A 20,730-nucleotide genomic window follows, 5' to 3' on the forward strand; every position below is an offset into this window, starting at 1 on the left:
ACCACACACACCTGTGCTGGCCACCCTCCTACCCCTTCATCTCACTTGCCAATAGAACCCTGATTTGGTTTGGGCAGCAATGTGCCCAGACCCAGAAAACTGATCAAGACTGGTCTAACCCAGTCCTGTCGCCCTATTCCCTTTGGTCAAGGACTCGTCTACCGGAGGGCCTGGGACTGTCCTGGCCAGTGAGGTGTGACAGGAAGTCTGCTGGGGAGACAGTTTCTCCTGTAAAGGGAGGACTAGAGAAGTCCCATTTTGCTATCACTTCCCTTGCCCTCTGCTTTGGGCATTGTCATGCGATGCCTATGATGGAGTAGTGATCCGATTGTGCACTTTTGACCAGATCGTGAGGGAAGGCCACATGGTGAAGTTGGTGCAGGTGGAAGAAAAAGAGGCTGCTGGATCCATGGTGAAAACATCGGCCCCAGGCCATCCTGAAACCACCTACGTTGGCCTTTCTCTTAAGGACACAATCAATGTCCTAAAGGTTGAAATCTGTTAGCTGAACTCCATTACTTACAAAGAATTGCTGCCTTTAAACCCTAAAACAATATTAAGCTATCCATCCTATGCAATGTTTACTTCTTTTTAAACACAATAGAAATAATAAAGGAACTCTAATAAAACAAAAACAAAAACTGATGAACAAAATAGATCCAGAGACACAGAAGCATGGAATAGACTATTGAATCTCAGAGGGAAGGTGGGGGTGCGTGGGTGGGAGGAGATTAACCAAAGAACATGTATACATGTATGCATAACCCATGGACACAGAAATAGTGTAGTAAAGGCCTGCGGCAGGGGGGGAGGGAGAGCTAGAAGGGGTTAAATATTGGTCTGGTTGAGTGAGAGGTACAAAGGGGACATCTGCAATACTTTCAACAGTAAAGATTTTTGTAAAAGAAATAATAAAGGGGAGAATCCCAAAGTGGATTTACTTTCTCCCAAAAATGGTGTGCTTATATTTTAAACTGAGCTCTTAAATGAACTCCAACAAATTATAGCACAAACCATATGAAAGCTAGGTTACAGCTATGAATCATTACACAACATGCCAATTATACAAAGACCTCTACCACATGATAAACTTCACACATGGCATTAAAGCCTATCACGCTGTTACATATACATTTTCAAATTTATGTGTAATATAAACATCTGAATTTAATCCAGTCACAACAAATTTAAAACTCAAATTTCCAAAGCATGGTTTTGTGTAAGCCTATGCTTGTAACATAGAAGCCCACACCTGAAATCTACATGTTATGTTGACCAATGTCACTCCAATCGATTTAATAAAAAGATATTAAACTGAAAAAAAATAAGCCTATGCTAATACCCACCCAAGTCCTGATCTCAAAGTTTTAGTGTTATAGAACCCAATCACACACTCCAGGCGACTAAACCCTGAGAAAGGTGTGTGTGTGTGTGTGTGTGTGTGTGTGTGTGTGTGTGTGAGAGAGAGAGAGAGTGTGTGTTTGTATGTGTAACTCATGCTTTGTTCCAAAGGTGTAAGATGGCTGAGTTATGATGTAGGTTGTCAAAGATCATCAATTTCTCAACTTATAAAGTAGATTTTGTATGAGTGGTGTAAGATATCAAAGCAAAAGTCAAACTAAAACCAAACAGCAAAACAAAAAGAAACTCTCAATCTAGCTCCAGCCATCCCTCTGTTTACAGAACATTTCACTCTTGTTTAATCACCTGATTGGGTTTGGTTCTAAAAAGACTGATATCCCTGCTTTGACTTCTTTGGCCAAATGTTTTGCTCGTTCAGATAAGTCTCTGCCAACTTCTAAAGTACTAAGGCAAAAAGTAGTCTCATGTTACACTTCTGACATTTTTTTGAAGTTGTCTGAGTCTGGTTAGCCAAATAGTATTGCTCGTGGAAAACACTAAACTCGACATTTGTGATATATATGTGGGACAGCATTTTTGATTTAGGAATGGAACCTAAAAAGCATGAAATAAATGCGAGTATCACGGCCTTCTTCTCTCCGTTCTGCGTGCTGAAGGTCTATTATTCTGGAAATGAAGGCATTCCCTTGTGCTCCTATTTCAGTACCAAGATCTTTCCCATCACATTTTGTATAACTGAGAGCTGCGGCCTGTTGTACGGACAGGCCCAAGTCAAGAACATGGCCTGCAGCAGGCCGAGGGAGGAGTGGAAGGAACAAGGCAAATATGTAAAAGGAACCATACAGTGCAAGTTCTGAAGCTGACCCTGGAACATGGAAACCTTTCCTCTCGTTTTCATTTCCTTTGGTCCCACTTTCCCCAGCGCGTGTTCTCAGAGCACTAGTCCTGAGAGATGCACAGCATGGAAGGGGCCTGTGGACGAATGAGGGTGGGGACCACTCAGCTGTGAGCTTTCTGGGAGAGTCCTGGCCTGCAGAACCTCACTGAGAAATCCTGCACAAAAGGAAGCTATTCATCTTGGTAAAATACACATTTATTGGACCACGGGGAACAGCCTTAACATCTCATGAAAATGCTACATGATTCCAAAGGGCTTTTCTGTATCAAGCAAGCAGTTTACTAATTTGTTTGATTTCTCCTTTTTGAAAACATCAGTAAGTAGTATTTTTTTCCCCTTCAATCTGAGGAGGAAAATCCCAGCTGAGACTATTACTCTATCAATGAAGAGTCACTTACATTAGAGCCACCGCCAGAGAGAACGACCATCTACTAGGCGTGGAAACACCTTTCAGATTGGACCTGCACCACGTGGGAAATAGCACTGTCGGAGACTTTAGTGGATTCTGGAACTCCCTTCTAAGTGAGCAATGCCCGCGGGGCTGGAATTTTTGCACACCTGGTAGGTGCCCGCTGCTGCGCCTGAATGTACTTCACATACATCGTGTCACTTTAAAGGGATGCTCAGGCTGGGAGAGGTTAAATGGCCTACCCCAGGCCATGCAGACAGCAGGGACAGAGCTGGCCTGGGCAGGGAGGCCCACGCTCTTCTTAAAAAAATTAAATTGTGATTTTTTTTGCTTAATCCCTTCACCTTTTGCATCCAGCCCCCCATCCCTCTGACAGCTGTCCATGCTCTTCAGTGTACCTCTCCATCCCCACTCATCACTGCACCATTCTTTTAAAAACAAATCAATAACAACGAGGCAGGGCTAGAATCATGTTTAAAATAAAACTATGCCCTGGTTGGTTTGGCTCAGTGGATAGAGCATCGGCCTGGGGACTGAAGGGTCCCGGGGTCGATTCTGGTCAAGGGCACATGCCTACGTTGTGGGCTCGGTCCCCAGTGGGGGGCGTGCAGGAGGCAGCCAATCAATGATTCCTTCTCATCACTGATGTTTCTATCTCTCTCTTCCTCTTCCTTCCTCTCTGAAATCAATAAAAATATATTTAAAAACAAACAAACAAACAAAAACTAACACACATATCCCCAAAGAGAAAGCCACTTCAAAAACCCTCACTTGGGAAACTAATACAAAGAGAATAGGAACTTTGACCTTTACTCACTGATTTAAAAAGAAATTGCATATAGACATTTCAAAGGAGAACTCCACACATTCTTCTATGACAGTAGGGAATTTTATTTCCGTATGTGGCATAAAAATATATTCCATGTTCACCAAACATTGGACTGCAAGTTCTGTTTTCTGTGCATCACACAGAGCCTTGGTTAAAAAGTTTTCTCTTAGATCTTCCCTTTGAAAAGGAAAGACCAGAATGTGGGGTGGTTTTTAAATAGCTGCTTTCTTTTTCTTTCATTTTTAAAAAATTTATTGGGATGACATTGGTTAATAAAATTGTGTAGGTTTCAAGGGTATCATTCTATAATACATCATCGGTACACTGTATTGTGTGTTCACCACCCTAAATCAAAGCTCTTTTTCTTTTTAATGTGGCCTTGGTAATAACAAGAGATGCTCTCATAGAGACCATGGGCCAGAAGTTGGACTCACCCGCTCCGACGACCTTCCCCATCACCTTCCCACGTGGTTCAGACGCAGCCATGTACCTGCCTTCACAGGCGTTTGCATGCAGAATATCCATACACACTTCTGAGCATTTTCTCCTCAAACAGCTATTTTTAACTTTCAGCTCACCGTCTCGGAGCCGGAAGGTTCCTGCCAAAACAAGTCGCTGGGCGACCCTCTACTCTGGAGACGAGGACATAAAGCTGGGAAGGCACCATCACCAATGAGCTTTGGTCATCTCAGCAGTCACTTTCAAGTGGTCAGGGCGCTGGGAGCGCAGCTGCTTGAAACCCAGTGATTTTAACCACTGGACTCAGCTCCCCATATGCACAAGCCCAGCTCTGTCTTGACTTTCACTTCCTTCCAGAGCCTTCTCTCACGTGACATATCTAAGACGAAGTAAAGCAGCCCAAGGGCAGGAAGATGGGGGGAGGGGTTACCTGAAAACTCGGGGAGCCTGCCCTTGAATAGACTGCAGACCTCCTGAACAGCCAGCCCTGAGCGCTGCCTCGGCCTGGGGTCCTCAGGCTGGCGGAGCCTCGAAGGACAGCGGCAGAATGATGACTATCCATGAGAAATGAACCCAGGTGACCTTGGCTGGAAGCACAAGAAAGGTGTTGGACCCGTCGGCTTCTCTATTGAGCAGTAATTTGGTAGGGGGTTCAGAACACTGTGTAGAATGGGGGAGATTATGTCAAACTAGCTAACCGTTAACAAACAAACCCTCAAGGTGTCTGCCCCTGACAGCTGATATGGGGTTTGCTATGGACATTACACACACACACAAACTCACTCACTCACGGTGTAATAGTTACCAGTTCTTAGAAAATTTACAAAGACCTGCCACCTAGTGCCCATGTGTACTATTACTCTGACAAATAGCCCTGCCTGGCCCTTCAGAATCTGGGTTCCTGTCCATCGGCATCCCTGTCCTAGACGTTACTGAACACCCACAGTGTGCTGAGTGGGTGCTGAGCACTCATATGAAATAGCTGTTAGTGTGAACCATATGAAATGGCCATTTTTGTAGGTAAAACACACACAAAACTATCGAAGGTCAACAGTTTCATTTGGTTCAGTCTAAATCATTTCTATGTTTCCCACCTAATGGATTTTCCTCTAGTTCCAAAGATTACAGTAAAAATGTTGCACAGACAACGAGCCACTTGGGATAATTCCTTCCTTCCTCCCGCCCCAGAGGTAGGCCCTGAACGCTGGTCTTCTTTGGGCCACTCCCTTAGCCACACCTGTGTCCTCATAAGAACAAATTAGTCAGGAGCAGAAGATGGTTAGGATCACGCCACAGAGAGACTGGGTCCTGATACTTGTACTGTTTTGTTTAGAAGCTTTTGAATTAGAGCAGAGAAAATCCGTTTCCTTGGTCAGCGTGGGAGGGTGGGAAGGCCAGCAGCTATGAAGCTAAAGGAGTTACTAGCGACATGACCTGCAGTTACTAGTTCTGTGGCCCTGGGCAAACCACCGGGCCTCCCGGGCCTCGGTTTTCTTGCTTTCTTGCTGATAGAGAGTAGGAACCCGAAACTTAAAGATTGTTATCAAGCCGAATAAAATGATGTAGGATTATAATGGATTACAAACTATGCCATGTTTGATACGTGCATAGGTTTTTAAAGTGATAACTTTCCTAAAATCATGCAGGATTCAAAATAATAGAAGTCCCTTTATAATGAGTTGCCTCCTGTGGAATTATGATTTCTGTGATAAGTATAGCTGCCCCTACTCTGTTAAAAGCATGCTGGATCTTGCAGGGCTCACACTTCTGTCTTATTTCTGACTCTCAATGTGAGTATTAAAGAAGGATCTATTGCAAATGACAGTGCTTTAACTTCTTTGTAATTTTTTTTTATCCCGAGGACATTTTTTTCCATTGATTTCTTTCAGAGAGAGTGGAGGAAAGGAGGAGGGTGGGGAGTTAAAGAGAGAGAAACATTGATGTGAGAGAAACACATCAATGGGTTGCCTCCCGTTCACACCTCGGCCAGGGATCAAACCTGAAACTGAGGTATGTGCCTTTGACCGGGAATCGAACCTTCAACCCTTCAGTCTGAGGGCCAACACTCTAACTATCCACTGAACCAGACCAGCCAGGGCTTATTATTATTTTTAAGCCACCCAATCACCTGAGAGCAGTAAACGCTGCATTTGTAAACTTGAACGCACTCTACAGCGGGTTGGACTTTGTTAGCTCCACAAGTGGGGAGGGACTAAGTACAAAGTGAAATATTAACTTTCTGGAAACTTCAAAGTTCCGTGTAAGGAGAGACATTTCTAAGCGATCATCATAAAACCCAGCCAGACATTTCATTATTGAGGGATGAGTAATGCCAGATCTGCAACCTGTTCCAGAAGCAACGAAAACAAATCACCTCCTGGGTAGCCTTGGCAGTCTCATTTCCATGAATGTCAAAGGCAATTACTCAGAAAACAATACCCTTTCTCTTCCCACAGCTGACCTGGGGTGGGGGGAGGGGGGACCCACAAATTCTTATAGATGAAGCTTTTCATTCATGAAGGTAGCAGGTGGGATTTTGACCCTTCTTTCTTCATGGTCTGCAGGTTTCCCACTTATCTCATCTGTTTCCTTGATAAGAGAAGGGAGGTCTCTTGCTGGATCTTTGGCCAGACCCAACACTGCAGATGGGGCGACGCTTCTTTCCATTTTGTGCAGAAAGGTTTCCTGGCAATATCATGAGTAGATGCAGATCTGGGTTAACGGGGTTCATAGGACTCTTGTATGTATTCTCTTCATCTGAAGTAAGAGAATACAATTATCAAGAGTCTACAAACACACTTGTTCTGAGCCAGGGGGTGAGAGAGGCAGTTGGGGGGCTTCCCATGTCTTCCCAGATGCTCTCTTTCCTATTTGCACATCACCGTGTTAAAGGGGGACAGTGTGGCTTAGTTAATGAAAACCGAAATGAAGCCTAATCAGAATATCTGAGCTTTCTCAGTCATGGGACAGGTAAGGTGAGCAGGGAGTGCGGGATAAGAGGGTGAGGGGCAGCCGGTGGGGGTGGGAGGATTCAGAGTTGTTCTGATTGTAAAGACAGCAGCCATCTAAACTGAACTTGAATGTTCCCACCGCCCATGTTGAAAGCCAAACAGGAGTTAATTGACTAACATCACGGGGTGGGAGCGGGCCCCAGTGGCAGCTTCCTTAGAGGCTCAGACAAAGTGCCCGGGACTCAGTCTCTCTTCATGTCCAGGCTGCACTTTCTCTGCTCCATGTGGGAGCGAGCAGGCTTCAGCCACCCAGACTCTACTTCCCGCTGAACCCAGCCCAGCAGACAAAGGGCAAGAGGCCTCTTTCCTTGACTCACAGTGAACATCTGTTGGTTTCATTGGCTCTGACATGACCACATCCTGGAACCAACCACAGTGGCCAGGGCATGTGACCCACGGGGTCAGCCCTGAACCACAAACCAACCTCTGGGGTTAGGAGACAGGTTTGATTCCACCAGAAGCACATCCATTAAGGGAGGGAAGAAGGGAGGGAGGGTGAGGAGAGGACTCTGAGGTCATTTTCTGAAGAGGGCACATGGGTTCTAGGGGCAAAAATGACAGGTCTTCACTGTGAGGGGATGGGGAAGTCCTAACTAGATGGACACAAAGAGGGTGGGAAGAGACTGAAGAAGTAAGCAAGGGGGTGACACCCTGTGCTAGGCCAAGAAAGGCAGACATGGGGCTCCCTACAATTGTGTCTCATCCCAGTGTTCATTGCGGCCCTGTCACCTTGAGCTTGGGGCCTGTTTCTCATCTGCATGGGGGAGGAGAGAGAGGCCAGGCCACTGGTACCTTATTGTGCATATACATCAGAATGGCCTGGAGAGGTATTTTCAAATGACACAGGCTCTAGGCTCAGTGCTGGCCACCCCCAGCGGGAGGTCGTAACCAGGGCAAACTGCAGTCCCTGCAGGTGACAGCAGTCCTTGTTGACAGATCATGCACCTCCCACAGTCAAAGGAGATAAAAGGTGGCGGGATACTTCCTCCCAAGCATCTCCCTGAAGACATGCAAACAGAAACGTTCCTAAAAAGGGTGCTTCACACCCATCAAAGGTCTCACCAGAGCACCAGTTCGCCGCAGGGTGTGGTCCACCAATATTTGGGGCACCCCAATGTCTTTCCAGAGAGGCCCCGAAGTCAAACTATTGTTATTAATTGCCTCTCCCACTGGTTGACATTAAGAAAGTGCCATTTGTTATGTTTTCTTCTGTGATGAAAAAGAATAACAACCACATTGACCTAAAAAGGCTATAAAAAAACATTCTTCCTTTTCCCAGTGACACACCTGTGTGAGGACAGAGCATCTTCCTATACTACAAACCAAACAATATATTAGCAGTGACTGAATACAGAAGCAGATGTGCGAATCCAGCTGTTGGCTATTAAGGGAGACACTAAAGATTTACACACATATAAAACAATGCCACTATCCTCACGAATTTTTTTCACTTTGGAAAATGGACTCATTTTCCACAAAATATGTTATTTACATAAACACATGATGGATTTAATACTGTTATGTTTAAAATAATAAAAAGATATTTAATTTTTTCCTCAATTTTACTTTCTATTACATTAAATACCAGCAGCGGTATATGTAAAAGCTATGTGGAGTCTCAGGCATCTTACAAGCCTGAGGGGGCTCAGAGACCAAAAGGTATGAGAACTTCTGGCCCAGAATCACAGTGAATCAGATCAGTGGGACCATATTTATGTACAAGCAGCCAGGCTGGCAGAACTGCCCACCTGCTTATGCAAAGAATAAACTCAAACCACAAAGAGACACCCCATTGCCATGGCACAGCCTGCTCGGTGCTATAAAACCCGAGGAAGCGGGGACCATTCAATGGCTTCATTGCTGGAAATTTGTTCTTGCTCATTACTCCCACATCTGTGGTCCTTTGAGTCGCCAGCAGGTAACTCCCTTCCCTGCCACTAGATGACACTACTCGCATAGAAGAGACCAGCAAGGACTGCATCTCAATTTCCAGAGAGATTTTGGAGGGAAATGAACAAGGAAATCTGGCCTATCTTATTCGGACACACACTGGATGCATTAAGATAACGCTCCTTTCTGTTCCACTGATAGTGGGGGACGGGTCAAAAGAGAAGCTTTCTGATCACAGACAACTCACTTTTAATTACTCTTCTATAGGAGGGTCCTCAGCACCAGGTGCTTATCAGAATCACTTGGAGCACCTAAAATCCAGACGCCCAGGCCTTATCCCAAGTCGTTAAATCTGATTTTCAGCGGCAAGGGTGGGGGGCGGAGGGGGTGCAGTCTAGGCATCTGCATTTTTGAAAACTCCCCAGTAGATCCAGTGGGCGGCCAAGGGCGAGAATCACAGCCCTGGAAACGGGGTCACGAAGAGCCACCGCAGGCCCCGAAGAGACACCCGCGTTTCCTTGTTCTTTCATGAGAGTCTCTCTCTCTTACTACAGTCCATGTCCCCTGATTGTTTCAGTTTTCGCCAACGGTCTTGGAAAAGCAGCCAGGAAGAAGCCATCCTCTGACCCCCATCTCAGGAAACCCGCCCCACCAGGTCCACTCTCTCAACAGTGTTTTCTTGGAGGGCTTAGGTGACGGCAGTGGGAGGGAAAGAACGCCAGGGCCTCAGTTAGAACACAGAGGGTTCACAGAAAGAACAAAAGCATGCAAGGAGTGGGAACAGGCATCCTTAAAAGAAAATGCTCCCCCAAGTGTCCGACAGCCTTGCTTCCCCGTCCGACCTTTCCTGGAACCAGGAGTTGAGAACTTTGCAACCACCTGGGGAACCTTAAAAATCGTGCCTCCTGAAGGTGGCCAGCGGGGGCTCTGATTCAATCAACCAGGAAGGGCAAACCTGGGTATTTCTTAAAAGCTCCCAGGCTGAGTCTAGCCGGCAGCCAGTCTGGGAACCCCTGACCTAACCGAAGCAGCTATTTTTCTCGCTGCATGATAAATCCCATACCATCAGGGGATTCTGGTGCAAGATAACGCTCGCTTGCTCGGTAAGGCTGGTTTCATGAGCAAATGTAATCTAAGTTCAAAGCCATTCCTACAGCATTCTATCCCATTCCATTTATGACCCGTGCGTGAGCCGGGAGATGGATGGGCAGAGCCATTACTGCACCTGTCACACTTACTAGCAAAGTTATGCTTCTGGTCATTCATCCTTGACGCCTGCGAGCAGGCTGGTTATGTCGGTCACATGGTACTTCCAAGGGGCCTCCCAAGGAGCAAGTCTACAGGTTTTCCTGACCCTGTACTGCCAGGGGTCTTTTTCAGCTCCTCAAGGCTTTCTGCATGAACAAGCCGGCTCTTCTTTGGCAAAGGAATGTGGCACTCTGCTTGGTGCAGGGCAAGGGGCAACACCAGGTCTGAATCAACTGCCCTGAGTGAAGTCCCAAAGCCTCTCCACCCCCAGGACCAAGACCCCCGCCAGCAGGACATACCCACGGAGCCTCCAGGAAGAGCTGCCTCGCCATCACCTTGCATTCATGCCAAATTTGGCTTCTGAACCCAGTGACCTTGACATCTGAACAAGGCTAACACACACAGCGGGAGAACTGCCCAGCACTTCCTGCCTCGGTTACTCTCTGCCTTGCTCCCCCGCCCCGGTTCATGCTCCACCCACTGTCCAGCTTCCACTGCATCCCTGCTCCTCTCCTTTGTCCTCTGGCTTCCAGGGCCTTTGTGGGTGGGAGGTACAGGCAGGAGGTCAAAGGGTGCCAGGAAGGAAGAGTTAGACTATTTCTCCCCTGCCCCTCCCTCTTGGGTGCAGGTCAGTGGCTACAGGGCTGGAACCTTGCTTGACTGAGGGGCCCTTTTCCTGTGAGAGCCTCTCCACCTGTATGGGAACCCCCATGCCAGCCCTCATCAGACTCTAGTAACCCCAGCATCTTCCCCAGTCCCTTCAGCACCGGGGAGCTAACTGCTTCCACCACTACCAGCCCTGGGAGAGACGAGAAAAGGTTCCAAGGTCGTCACCCTGAGACCTTTCCCACGGAGTAGAAGAGAATTCCCGGCCAGGTACCTGGGCTTTCGTAGAATGCACGAAACGTGTAGCCAAGTAGACGGGCAACTCTGTAGGCCCTAATGCCCCTCCAGGTCACAGGGAGCGAGAGAAAAAAAGTAGGGGGGTTGGGAAAGTCCCTGAAGCCTACCAGTGGAAGGGAAGCGACGAGATCCCCACGTGTCCTGGTGTGGCAGGGTTGGGGAAGTGTTCGGGCCTAGGTTCGAGGATCATCCACGCTCCTGTTCACCTCTCCCGGGTTTCTGCACCAAAATCAAAGATCAGACGGAGGCCTAAAACCAGGACTACAGGCCTTATTAGAGGAGCAGGACCTGCCGGGCTGCCTTGCAGGGGAGGACAGCAGCACGTGCAGGGTGGGCACGCCTTTTGAGGGGCGGACTGGGAAGGGGTGGGGGGCTTAGTGTACTCGGCGCACACTGATTGGTGGTTTACTGCATTGTCCATATAGGACAAGGGCTTAGGGTATTTGGCAGGTGTGGATTGGTGGTCCAATGTATAGTCCATATAAGGTACCTGGTTAGTCACTCAGGTATTTCTGGGCTGCAGGTTATATCATACCCTGCCCACCAGTTGGGGGAAGGGAGGATTTATCAGTTTTTAAGATCAATTACAAAAAGATCAGAGAGAACACAGATCGCTATTGGCTAACTACCACCACTTTTTCTTCATTTGCACCCTCTCCATCTCTCTACCTCATCTAAGTTATTAAAGGCCAGTTCACTGCCAGCCACCTTGACAGGAGAGAAATCTGGAAACCATGCAAATCCAAGGGGTCAGGTGGTAACTTTCTGCCAATTAACAGTTAACATTCTCAGATGTACAGGGAATCTGGTCTCTCTGGATTATTTGGAAATGATCAATAAAATAAATGGGCGAACCACATTTAAGAACTCCAAAAAATGAAATGCGAGGCTGTCCGAACTGGAGAATTATTAGAAAATGTACACACGTCATTCATTAAAACCTCCAAGACGTGCCACGACCGAAGCACACAGGGCCCCAGGCACTTCCTCATCAATCCATTCAAGTTTCTGCCCCCTCTCTTCTAGTCCCTGCCTCCATGGCAACAGTGCACTGATCTGCCCTTCAGGGAAACAACTGCTGGCAAGACTGAGGCTTTTAATAATTCCACTTGTCAATACAGATCAGGGAGAAATGGGTGTATCTGTACCAACTTAACACGCCCACCAATACAATGAGTGACCCCCAGCGAGTGACCAGCCCAGTGCTTGGAGTGCCCCCTGGAAAGCCACACGTTGCATCATTAGCGTCCACGCAAATCCACACACTGACACCTGTCCACCAAACCCTTCCCTGCGTGTGGACGTCTTCCTTCAGCGTTTCCTTACAGGTTCCTGGTGGCTCATGCAAAGGGATTAGTACCCTGATTATTAATGTCCTCCAAATGTTAAATTTAATAAATACATACAAGATGATCTATATTAGGGGTGGGAACATCTGGTCCATGGGCCGTGTGAGGCCTGCAAAATCACTTGGTCTGGCCCTGCCAAGGCATTAGGGGTGAGTTAATGAAATGTTTGACCAAATACAGCAGGCTAATTTTTAAGCTGATAATTTTGTAAAACCCTTGAATGATGTTATAAATATCCAAATGTCCCCTGGCAGAAGAAGGGTTCCCCACCCCTGATAGAGTGAGGGACGTATTTTGTCACACAAGTTTCCTTATAGAAACATCATCTAGAGAGACAGGGACAGGGGAGAAAAGGATGGAGAAATAACAACCCCAATACCCAAGCTCTGGACTCTCCCCCGCAGTGCGCGCTCCCACTCATCTCTCTCCCGGACACGTGCCAGTGCACAGCCTGCAGTTGTAACCAATTGCTTTCTGGGTGGCATTACTCTCCGATTCAGAAATATCAACACGGCTTCGGAGATTTATTTCACAATCCATCCTCTGATTTTTCACGGCCGGGAAGGTCAGCGTCCAGATTTTCTATTCTAAGTGACTTTGGAACAGATTTCCCAAATAGACTACGAAATGGCTCTCACCAAGACAGGCCCAGACTCTGAACGCTGGGACTCAAGTCCTCTCTGTACTCCGTTAAAAGGTAAACGATCAGAAACCCGCCATTTCCCAAGTTAATTATTTAGGAAAAAACACAGAGCACAAATAAGCAGGTGCTTTGGAGACACTGGCGTGTTCCAAAGAACATGGCCAATTACTCCCCCTCCCCCGGCCAGCTGCTCCACCGATGTGATTCTGGGAACTTCTTCAAGGTGCTCAAACTCAATTAGCAAATCAATTGAAATCACCCCCCAGCCTGCCAACAGGATGTGCTGCCCCCTCGGCCCCTCCCGTGCTTCCTGGTGCATCCCCACTGCCAAAGCCAAAGCCCACCAGCCCACCTGACGGTCCCTTTGGCTGACACTGGACAAGGGGGCGGTGGGGGCTCCGTTCTGGTTTAATTAAGGATTAGCGACCACCACAAGGAGCCGCGCCGGGGTCTGCCCCCTCATTTATATGTGCCCTGTCCCAGCTCCCCTTAGAAGCTGCATCCGGCACAGACTCCATGGGAGCTGCTGGGCGTGGCCGGCTGTCACTTTCTGTCAGTGGCAAACAGACGGGACCAGGCAAAGCAGATGGTTCTGAAAGGGGCGCATCCAACAAGTCCCCCCACACACCGCAAGGTACCAGAGAGGAAAATCCCATCTCTCTGCCACCTCCCGCAGGAACATCCAGCTTGACCGCTCACCCCGGGGAGTTTCTATCCTCTTTCTTTGGGGCAAAAGACAGTCTGTCTTTCTAAGCCTCTGGGAGGTAGCCAGCGTCACCCACAAGGCTCACCAGTGTCAGTACAGTCTGTCACCAAGGTAAGACCACCTTTACGAGCCGGCAGGCCTGTGGAGCGTGTGTGCACATGGTCCTCCGAGAAGTTGCCACACACAGCACGGGTTTGGCCAGCTGGGTGCAATCTAGATGGAGCCCGTAACACTTTCATGCAATTAAAAGCAAGTGACTTGTCATCATGCAACATTAATGAAGGGTTGTTTTTCCTTCTAAATTCCAAACAAACCCACAGGTAATTATTTGTGGGAGTGCTGGGACTGACTGTCTGAGTTTGAGCAAATCTCTGAACACTTCTGGGTCTCAGTTTCCTCATCTGTAAAATGGGAGGGTTGAACTGGAAGATGTCTAAGGTCCCCTTAAGCACTCAAATTCTAGAGTTCTTAGGGTGGCGGTGGGTTTCCTCTGATATCTTGGCAAATCACACATACGGTCAGTCACCCGGCTTTTCAGCATAAAGACACAGACCCTGTCTCCGCCACAGGCGCCTCTTACCTTCTCAACCGTGGGGTGCTCTTCACTCGTGACGCTCGCTTTCCGGGCCTCGTTCTTCGACCGGCTCAGCCTCCTGGATACCTTCTCTCTGAGTAGTGTGGCGTATCCGATGTGCTCATAGATGGGGTTTGTGGTCATTTTGGAAATGTACTCGGAGGCTTTTGTCTCGATGTACAGTGTTATCAGGCCATCTGTGACCAAGTCGTGAATGGACTCGAACCTCTTCTCGCCCACGAAGTGTTTTCCATCATAGAAGAGCCTGTAGTTTAAGGTCTGGTTTCCAAACCTGCGAGGAGGGGGGCCACGGGGGGCATCGGGACAGTGTTAGAAGTGAGACTGGTGAATAACAGCAGCCAGCATTTTCTTTGAGCGTGTCCTATTTGCCAGGCACCGGGCTGAGCACTGGGCGTGGTTTCCCCCATTGGTTATCACAGAGACCCTTGGAGACAGGCACAGGCATTATCCCCATTTCACTCCTGAGAGCACTGAGACTTGAAGAGATGGAGTACCTGCTGGAGCCTACACGCCTGGAAATTTAACCCCAGTTCACACACGGTGTCATTTAACCCTAAAGACCACTAAGGCCACTGGGGCCCTTATCATTCTCATTTGTAAAAGCCAGAGGGTAGCCACTGATCTGCAAATATATCTTACTTATAAAGGTTCTTCATGGGAAGTAGCCATGCCCCATGCTCACTGCCCTGTACGGCCAATTGCCTCTGCAAGGGAAGCTCCACGCCTGGCCCCACGGTCCCCTTCCTAGTCCAGCTCTGACCACCCCGCATGCCTCCCAGTAAGTCCAGCTAAGAAAACGAGGGGCTGTGTGCTGAGCTCCCTGCTTGCAGCACCACTGCCAGCGCCCCGGGATCTCGCTTAGAGCATCCTCTCCCTTTCGGACTGGCTGTCCCCCCGCCTTGGTTCTACATCTCACAGCTCCCGCCTGGTTCGCACGGGGCCTGCAGCTCCTGCTGTGGGGCGCTGGGAAGACAGGCAAGGACTGTGCACACCCAGCACTGGGCAGCTTTGAAGTGCTTCCTCCTAATGGCATCACGCACGACATGCAACTAGCCACCCCGGTTGCAATGTGGGAGGGATCTTTCCATAGACAAACGATCTAGAAGATGGAGCAATGGCGGGCTGGCCGGGAAGTGTTTCCATCGATACCCTTCCCTCCATGGGGAAGGTCTTCCCAACTCCAGAGTTCACAGAATGAATTTTTTGAAAGATAATCCAATTCTGAAATTGGATGCTTTCCCCAAATCTGAGAGGCCTGCTATGAGGACAGATGACATGACATACAGGATCCAGCTGAGGAGAGGGCGGTGAATGCATGTTAAGGGCTCTGATTTTCATGCCTGTGATTTTGTGGGAAAAGGCTCTCGAGGGCTTGGCTCCGAGGGCTCGCTGGCATGGAGGCCACCGGGCGTTCTCTGGGTCGGTGTGGTCCCTGAGACAACGCCATGGACAAACTGCACGTCTGCTCAGGAACACGTGCACACACACGTGCGCACATGCGCACGCACATGTGCATACACGCACGCACACTCATGAGGTGAAGGCTTTTGACCAGGACTGCTGGGGACCCACTGAGCCGAAGCCTTTCTCCCTCCGCTGGCTCAGCGTTTCGGGCAGATGGCTATGGGAGCACCGACCTTCTGGACAATTCTCCCGTTACTGTGGGTGCAGAGCCTCGGTGTCCATCTTGCTGGTAACACCTGGGGCTCGGAGTGCGTGAGCCTCTGACACACTGAGGGTGCATTGTAAACCAAGGGAAAATAAAGCATAAGTTGGAGGGCCTGGGGGGTGTGCAACGTGATTGTTAAACAGGTTCAGAGTTTCTGCTCGGGATGATCAAAAAGTCCCAAAATGGATAGTGGAGATGCTTGCACAACATTGAAAATATCCTTAATGCCACTAATTGTACGCATGAAAAGAATTAAAATGGTTATGCTATGCACATTTCACAGCAATTTAAACATGGGAAAGGTGAAGTCACCCGTAAGACAAGTGTGACAGTGGGCACGGTCATGCTCACCGCAGAGCTAACGTGTAGCATCCCGGCTGGCGCTGGCTCTCTCTGAGAATGTACGCGCCCTCCACGCCTCCGAGAAGCTCGTCAGCCTGCTCCCGCGAGATGATCCCGTGGAACCTGAGGGCAGAGGAGACCAGGGCGCTCTGAAGAGACCACACACAAGCATGGACCACGCAGAGATGGCTACAGAGATGACGGGGCCACTGGGATCTCTGCCCCCCAGTGGGGTGACTACTGTGCATCTAGGGAGGCTGAGCAGCCACCCCTCAGCATGCACCCACACCCTTCATACGCATTCAGGAGGCCAAACACAATGGACCCGCAGTCCACCTGGCTTCCTGCTGTTGCTTTTGCTCACAAGCTGAACATTAAAATGGAAACAAATGCCAGGTTATGGCTCCTTTGTTAACCAGGGGGAGTAACACGAGAGCAATTACCAGCTTAGATCTCTGCTCCAACACAGAGACTATGTATTATCCTGATTGCAAATGAACACTATTGATCATCCACCTGCTTACTTCAGGGGAGGGTGTGCGTGTGTGCGTGTGTGTATGTTAACATTTGGTAATATTAGAGGCTCATTCAGTGGAAAGGATGGCCAGCTATAATAAACATTTCTTTATTTGTCTAAATTTAAATTTTGGGAGTAATAGCTTAGTGATATGTATGCAAAATGTTCCTTCCTGGAAAAGGGCAGGGAGAGAGGGAAGTCAGGTAGAAAGAAAGTTTTGGGTTTTCCCCCAGGAATGCAAAGATTAAGTTGGGGGACAGTGCATGGTCCTGGAGCACTGCTTTTCAGTGTGCTGTGACATAGAGCCACCCTCCTGCCCTAAAGGAGGCTAGTGTCGCCAGGTCTAGCGGGAGACCTGGAGGGGTCTGTGCAGAGCCGAGCTCTGAGGGTCCCAGTGGCCCCTGCAGAGCACACGTGGGGTTGCAACTGGCGGATCAGTTCTCCAGGCTCCTGGAGCTGAGCAGCGAGATTTGGGGCCTGGATTGTGAGTGTGACCACTGGACCCTGCCAACCTCATGGGGAAGCCTCCTATGTGGCATGAGCTGGAGCCAGTAAGGGCTGGACAGACAGACAGCCTGAGCAAAGAGACCTGATACCGGGCCCCTGAGGGTGGGAGAGGGAGAGGGCAGAAGGGACACTGGGCATCAGGAAGGTTCCCACACCAGAGTCAGAAAGGGCAAAAGCAGGTGTCACAGGAGGTTGGAGGCTGGGCTGTCCAGAATACAATCTGACCATGTGACTGACCGTGGTCTGGTTAGGGTAGGGCAGGGCAGGGCAGGGGTGACCAGAGCAGGACAAGGCACACACAGAGGGCTCAGGGACCTGACGCTCCTGCCCCATGTCTCTTTCAGGGGTGGAGGAATATACCAAATAGGCATTTAACCTGAAAGTAGTAAGTTTTAATGCCCTTGACTTGATGTGTTTAAGTGATGACCAGCAGCCTATGCAGTGTCAAAACCAAATTCAATTCAATTGTTCCACAAAAGAAAATCACAGGTCTGTGAATCTGAGGACCCCGTCTGCGGGTCCTCTTCCCCTTTATGCATGGAATTTAAAACACCCATGACGTGTATGTCTCACTTTGTGAAAAGAAAGTGAGGCCAGAGGCTGGAAGGAGGAGGTAAGAAGTCCACACGGTCTTGTTCACGGTTAGCTGATGGGTGTTGTCACCATCTAGAGTCCCATAGTTGCTAGCTTCCCCAAATTAGAAGGTATTAACTTACTAAAAATTTTAAGAACAAAGACAATATCTATGCATAGTGAAAAAATTCAAACAAGTTAAAGCCACTCATAAAATAGTAAATAAATATTCTCTCTCCCTAAAAGTGCCATTGTCAGCAGTTTTGGGGTGAGATTCCTTCTAAGAAAAAAACCCCCACATGTTTCTTGAGTAGAGCATTGCTTTTGGAATGGGACAAAAACAACAACAGAAAAGCTTTCATTTTGAAAAAAGAAAGGAAAATACAGAACCTTAAGTTCTGAAGTGAATCTCCCTCTGATACATGTTCCTTTTATGTGGTCAAGGAAATGTGCCCTGGGCCTCCTCTCACTGCAGCGTGTACGAGGTTTGGGGGGTGGAGGGTGAGAATGAGAGGGTTATTCAACAAAACTTTCCTGCAAAAGATAAAAACTGCAAAATAAATGGAGGTCCTTTTGGAATTCATGTCGGACACTGTTCCATTGGAGACGTATACAGAGGTTTTCATTTTCTCTTGTTTTATAAACTGTGCTTTCTGGGAGCAAAATCCAGATCAGCATATCGAAGGGAAAAAAGGCACACACACACCTAACGAGGCTGGGCATTAGAGACGTGAGGGGATGTGGGGTGGATGAGAGCGGAGGCCGGTTCCCGCAGGTGCACCAGAGGGGCTGCTGAATCCCCGAGCTCGGGGAGGAGGCGCAGAAATGCAGCCGTGGCAATTAGCAAGTGGTTGGGGGCCCGGACAACTAAGAGGGTCATTCATCAGGAAGAGGAAGCTCTGATGGGTAAGGGGATGGAGGAAGAAGGTGTAGGATTGGTGGGGAGAGCTTGGGAGGTGGAATTGAAGGAGACTAGGCCTCGTTATGGCCTCCTCCAGTTGGACATGGGAAGAGAGTTGATAGCCGCCCCTGCTCAGCCTGTGCTGCCTGCCCTGTGAGCTACTCTCGAGGCCTCAGACTTAACCACTGAATAATGATGTTTGTTTGCTTTGCAGTAGGTTTCTGAGAGAGTAAAGCAAAACAAGACTAAAAATGAACAGGAAAATGGGAGGAAATAATGAGGGTATTAAAGCAACTTAGCTAATATAGCCAAGTCAAAGGAAATGATCATTTTGGTTTTATGAGACTGCGGGGATGTGGGGGTGACATTCCTGAGTATTGCATTTACTGGGGTGCATGAAAGATAGGAGTTCAGCCACAGTTTACGATCTTTGACACCCTAAATGTTTACATAACATAGAGATAGAAAGTGAAATAAAACACAAAGTCTCAATTATGGAAAATGCTGCCTCACGTTTCAAACACTTGCCTGGGCCTCACTGGCTGCTTCTGTGGAGAGGGGTGTATGTAGCAGGAGACACTCCCTCACCCACATTAACAGAAGCCAAGCACCTGAGTCTTAGAAAGAAAATGCAATACAAAGGGGTCCCATTACATTTATCATTCTTATTAGACTCCTGCACAGTGGACATTTGATGAAGACCTTATATTAGAAGCTTCTTAATATTTATAGTTAAATGACATATGAATTGACTCCCTACTACATTATTAAAACAAAGAATAGCGTAATACATACTCTCTTCCGTAATATTTCGGTCTGTTTTCCACCTATATTAAAAAAGAAGAAAAATATTAATAATGCATTTGGATTCAAATCAGATAGATAAAAATGTTTTTCAAACAAATGGAGCTGGAGTCCTGGTCATAATTTTATTACAGTTTTTGTTCCCAAAATTAGAGATCCATGAATCTGTGGAGTTAACCAACACATTCCCCTGTCTGGGGTAGGAAAGTTCTAGAATCATCATATTGCTCTAATCATTTAGGCTTCTTCTTCACTCAAACCCAACCATCTAATGAAAGAATTTCAAAGGAAACAAAGTGATGCTTATTTTAATATTAGGGAATTTATAAAGATATTACAAGGCTCCATCCTGAAGAATACAAGGAATATTTTTAGCATGAATAAAACATAAGCACTTATTTCAATCTTCACCCACTTGTTTCATTATGTATTTACAATAAAAATGAAGCGTGCATCTGAGTTAAAAAATAACTTTCATTTGGTCCCTTCCCATGCAAAGTCAATATTCTAACATTCTTATTTTTTCAACAAATGATTAATGACTAAAATTACTTGACACCAGAGATATAGATGCAGAGGACAAGATTTATGACTCGACCAAACATCACAAGCCTTTCAGAAAAGATTTCCCAATCGCAGCATCTGCCTTGGGGTTATTTACCCATGGAATTTTTATCTCATAGAGACTAGTCTACTTTCACAAGAACTTCGTTTTTTGATGTTCCTGGTGTTGGAGTTGGGGAGAAATGAACAGGAATTCTCATGACCAGCTTTGTTCTTCTAGTCTAACTCCAGGGACTAGAAAACAGTGGGGCCACATTAAGTTATGAATTTCCATTGATGCTATGATGGCGTACAATATGAGCCTGCAGCTGTTTTATTTATAGTTATTTCTGTCTACAGTCAAATGGGGGAGGTTTTTAAAGAATTATTTTTAATCCTCACCTCTTATTGATTTTAGAGAGACAAGAAGGGAAAGGGAGAAACACTGGTGTGAAAGACAAACATTGATTGGTTGCCTCCCATACGCATCCTGACTAAGGATCAAACTTGTAACCTTTTGATGTACTGAAGACGTTCCAACTAACCGAGCCACCTGGCCAGGGCTCATAGAT

At 47.5% G+C, this 20,730-nt stretch overlaps 1 protein-coding gene across 1 annotated transcript in view; it reads right to left on the bottom strand.

The window, feature by feature from the left end:
- The window catches only part of CHN2 (chimerin 2), a 114,717-nt gene that overhangs the window by 45,812 nt on the left and 48,175 nt on the right, over window positions 1-20,730 (bottom strand). Inside the window, exons 4-6 of the mRNA XM_006778972.2 lie at window positions 19,607-19,638; window positions 16,323-16,436; window positions 14,288-14,573 (exon numbers count right to left, since the gene is read on the bottom strand). Of these exons, the coding sequence (XP_006779035.2) occupies window positions 14,288-14,573; window positions 16,323-16,436; window positions 19,607-19,638 (432 nt within the window). The remainder of the gene's footprint in view (window positions 1-14,287; window positions 14,574-16,322; window positions 16,437-19,606; window positions 19,639-20,730) is intronic.

This window comes from Myotis davidii, unplaced genomic scaffold (assembly GCF_000327345.1).
Source record: "Myotis davidii unplaced genomic scaffold, ASM32734v1 scaffold168, whole genome shotgun sequence".
Classification (NCBI taxonomy): Eukaryota; Metazoa; Chordata; class Mammalia; order Chiroptera; family Vespertilionidae; genus Myotis; species Myotis davidii.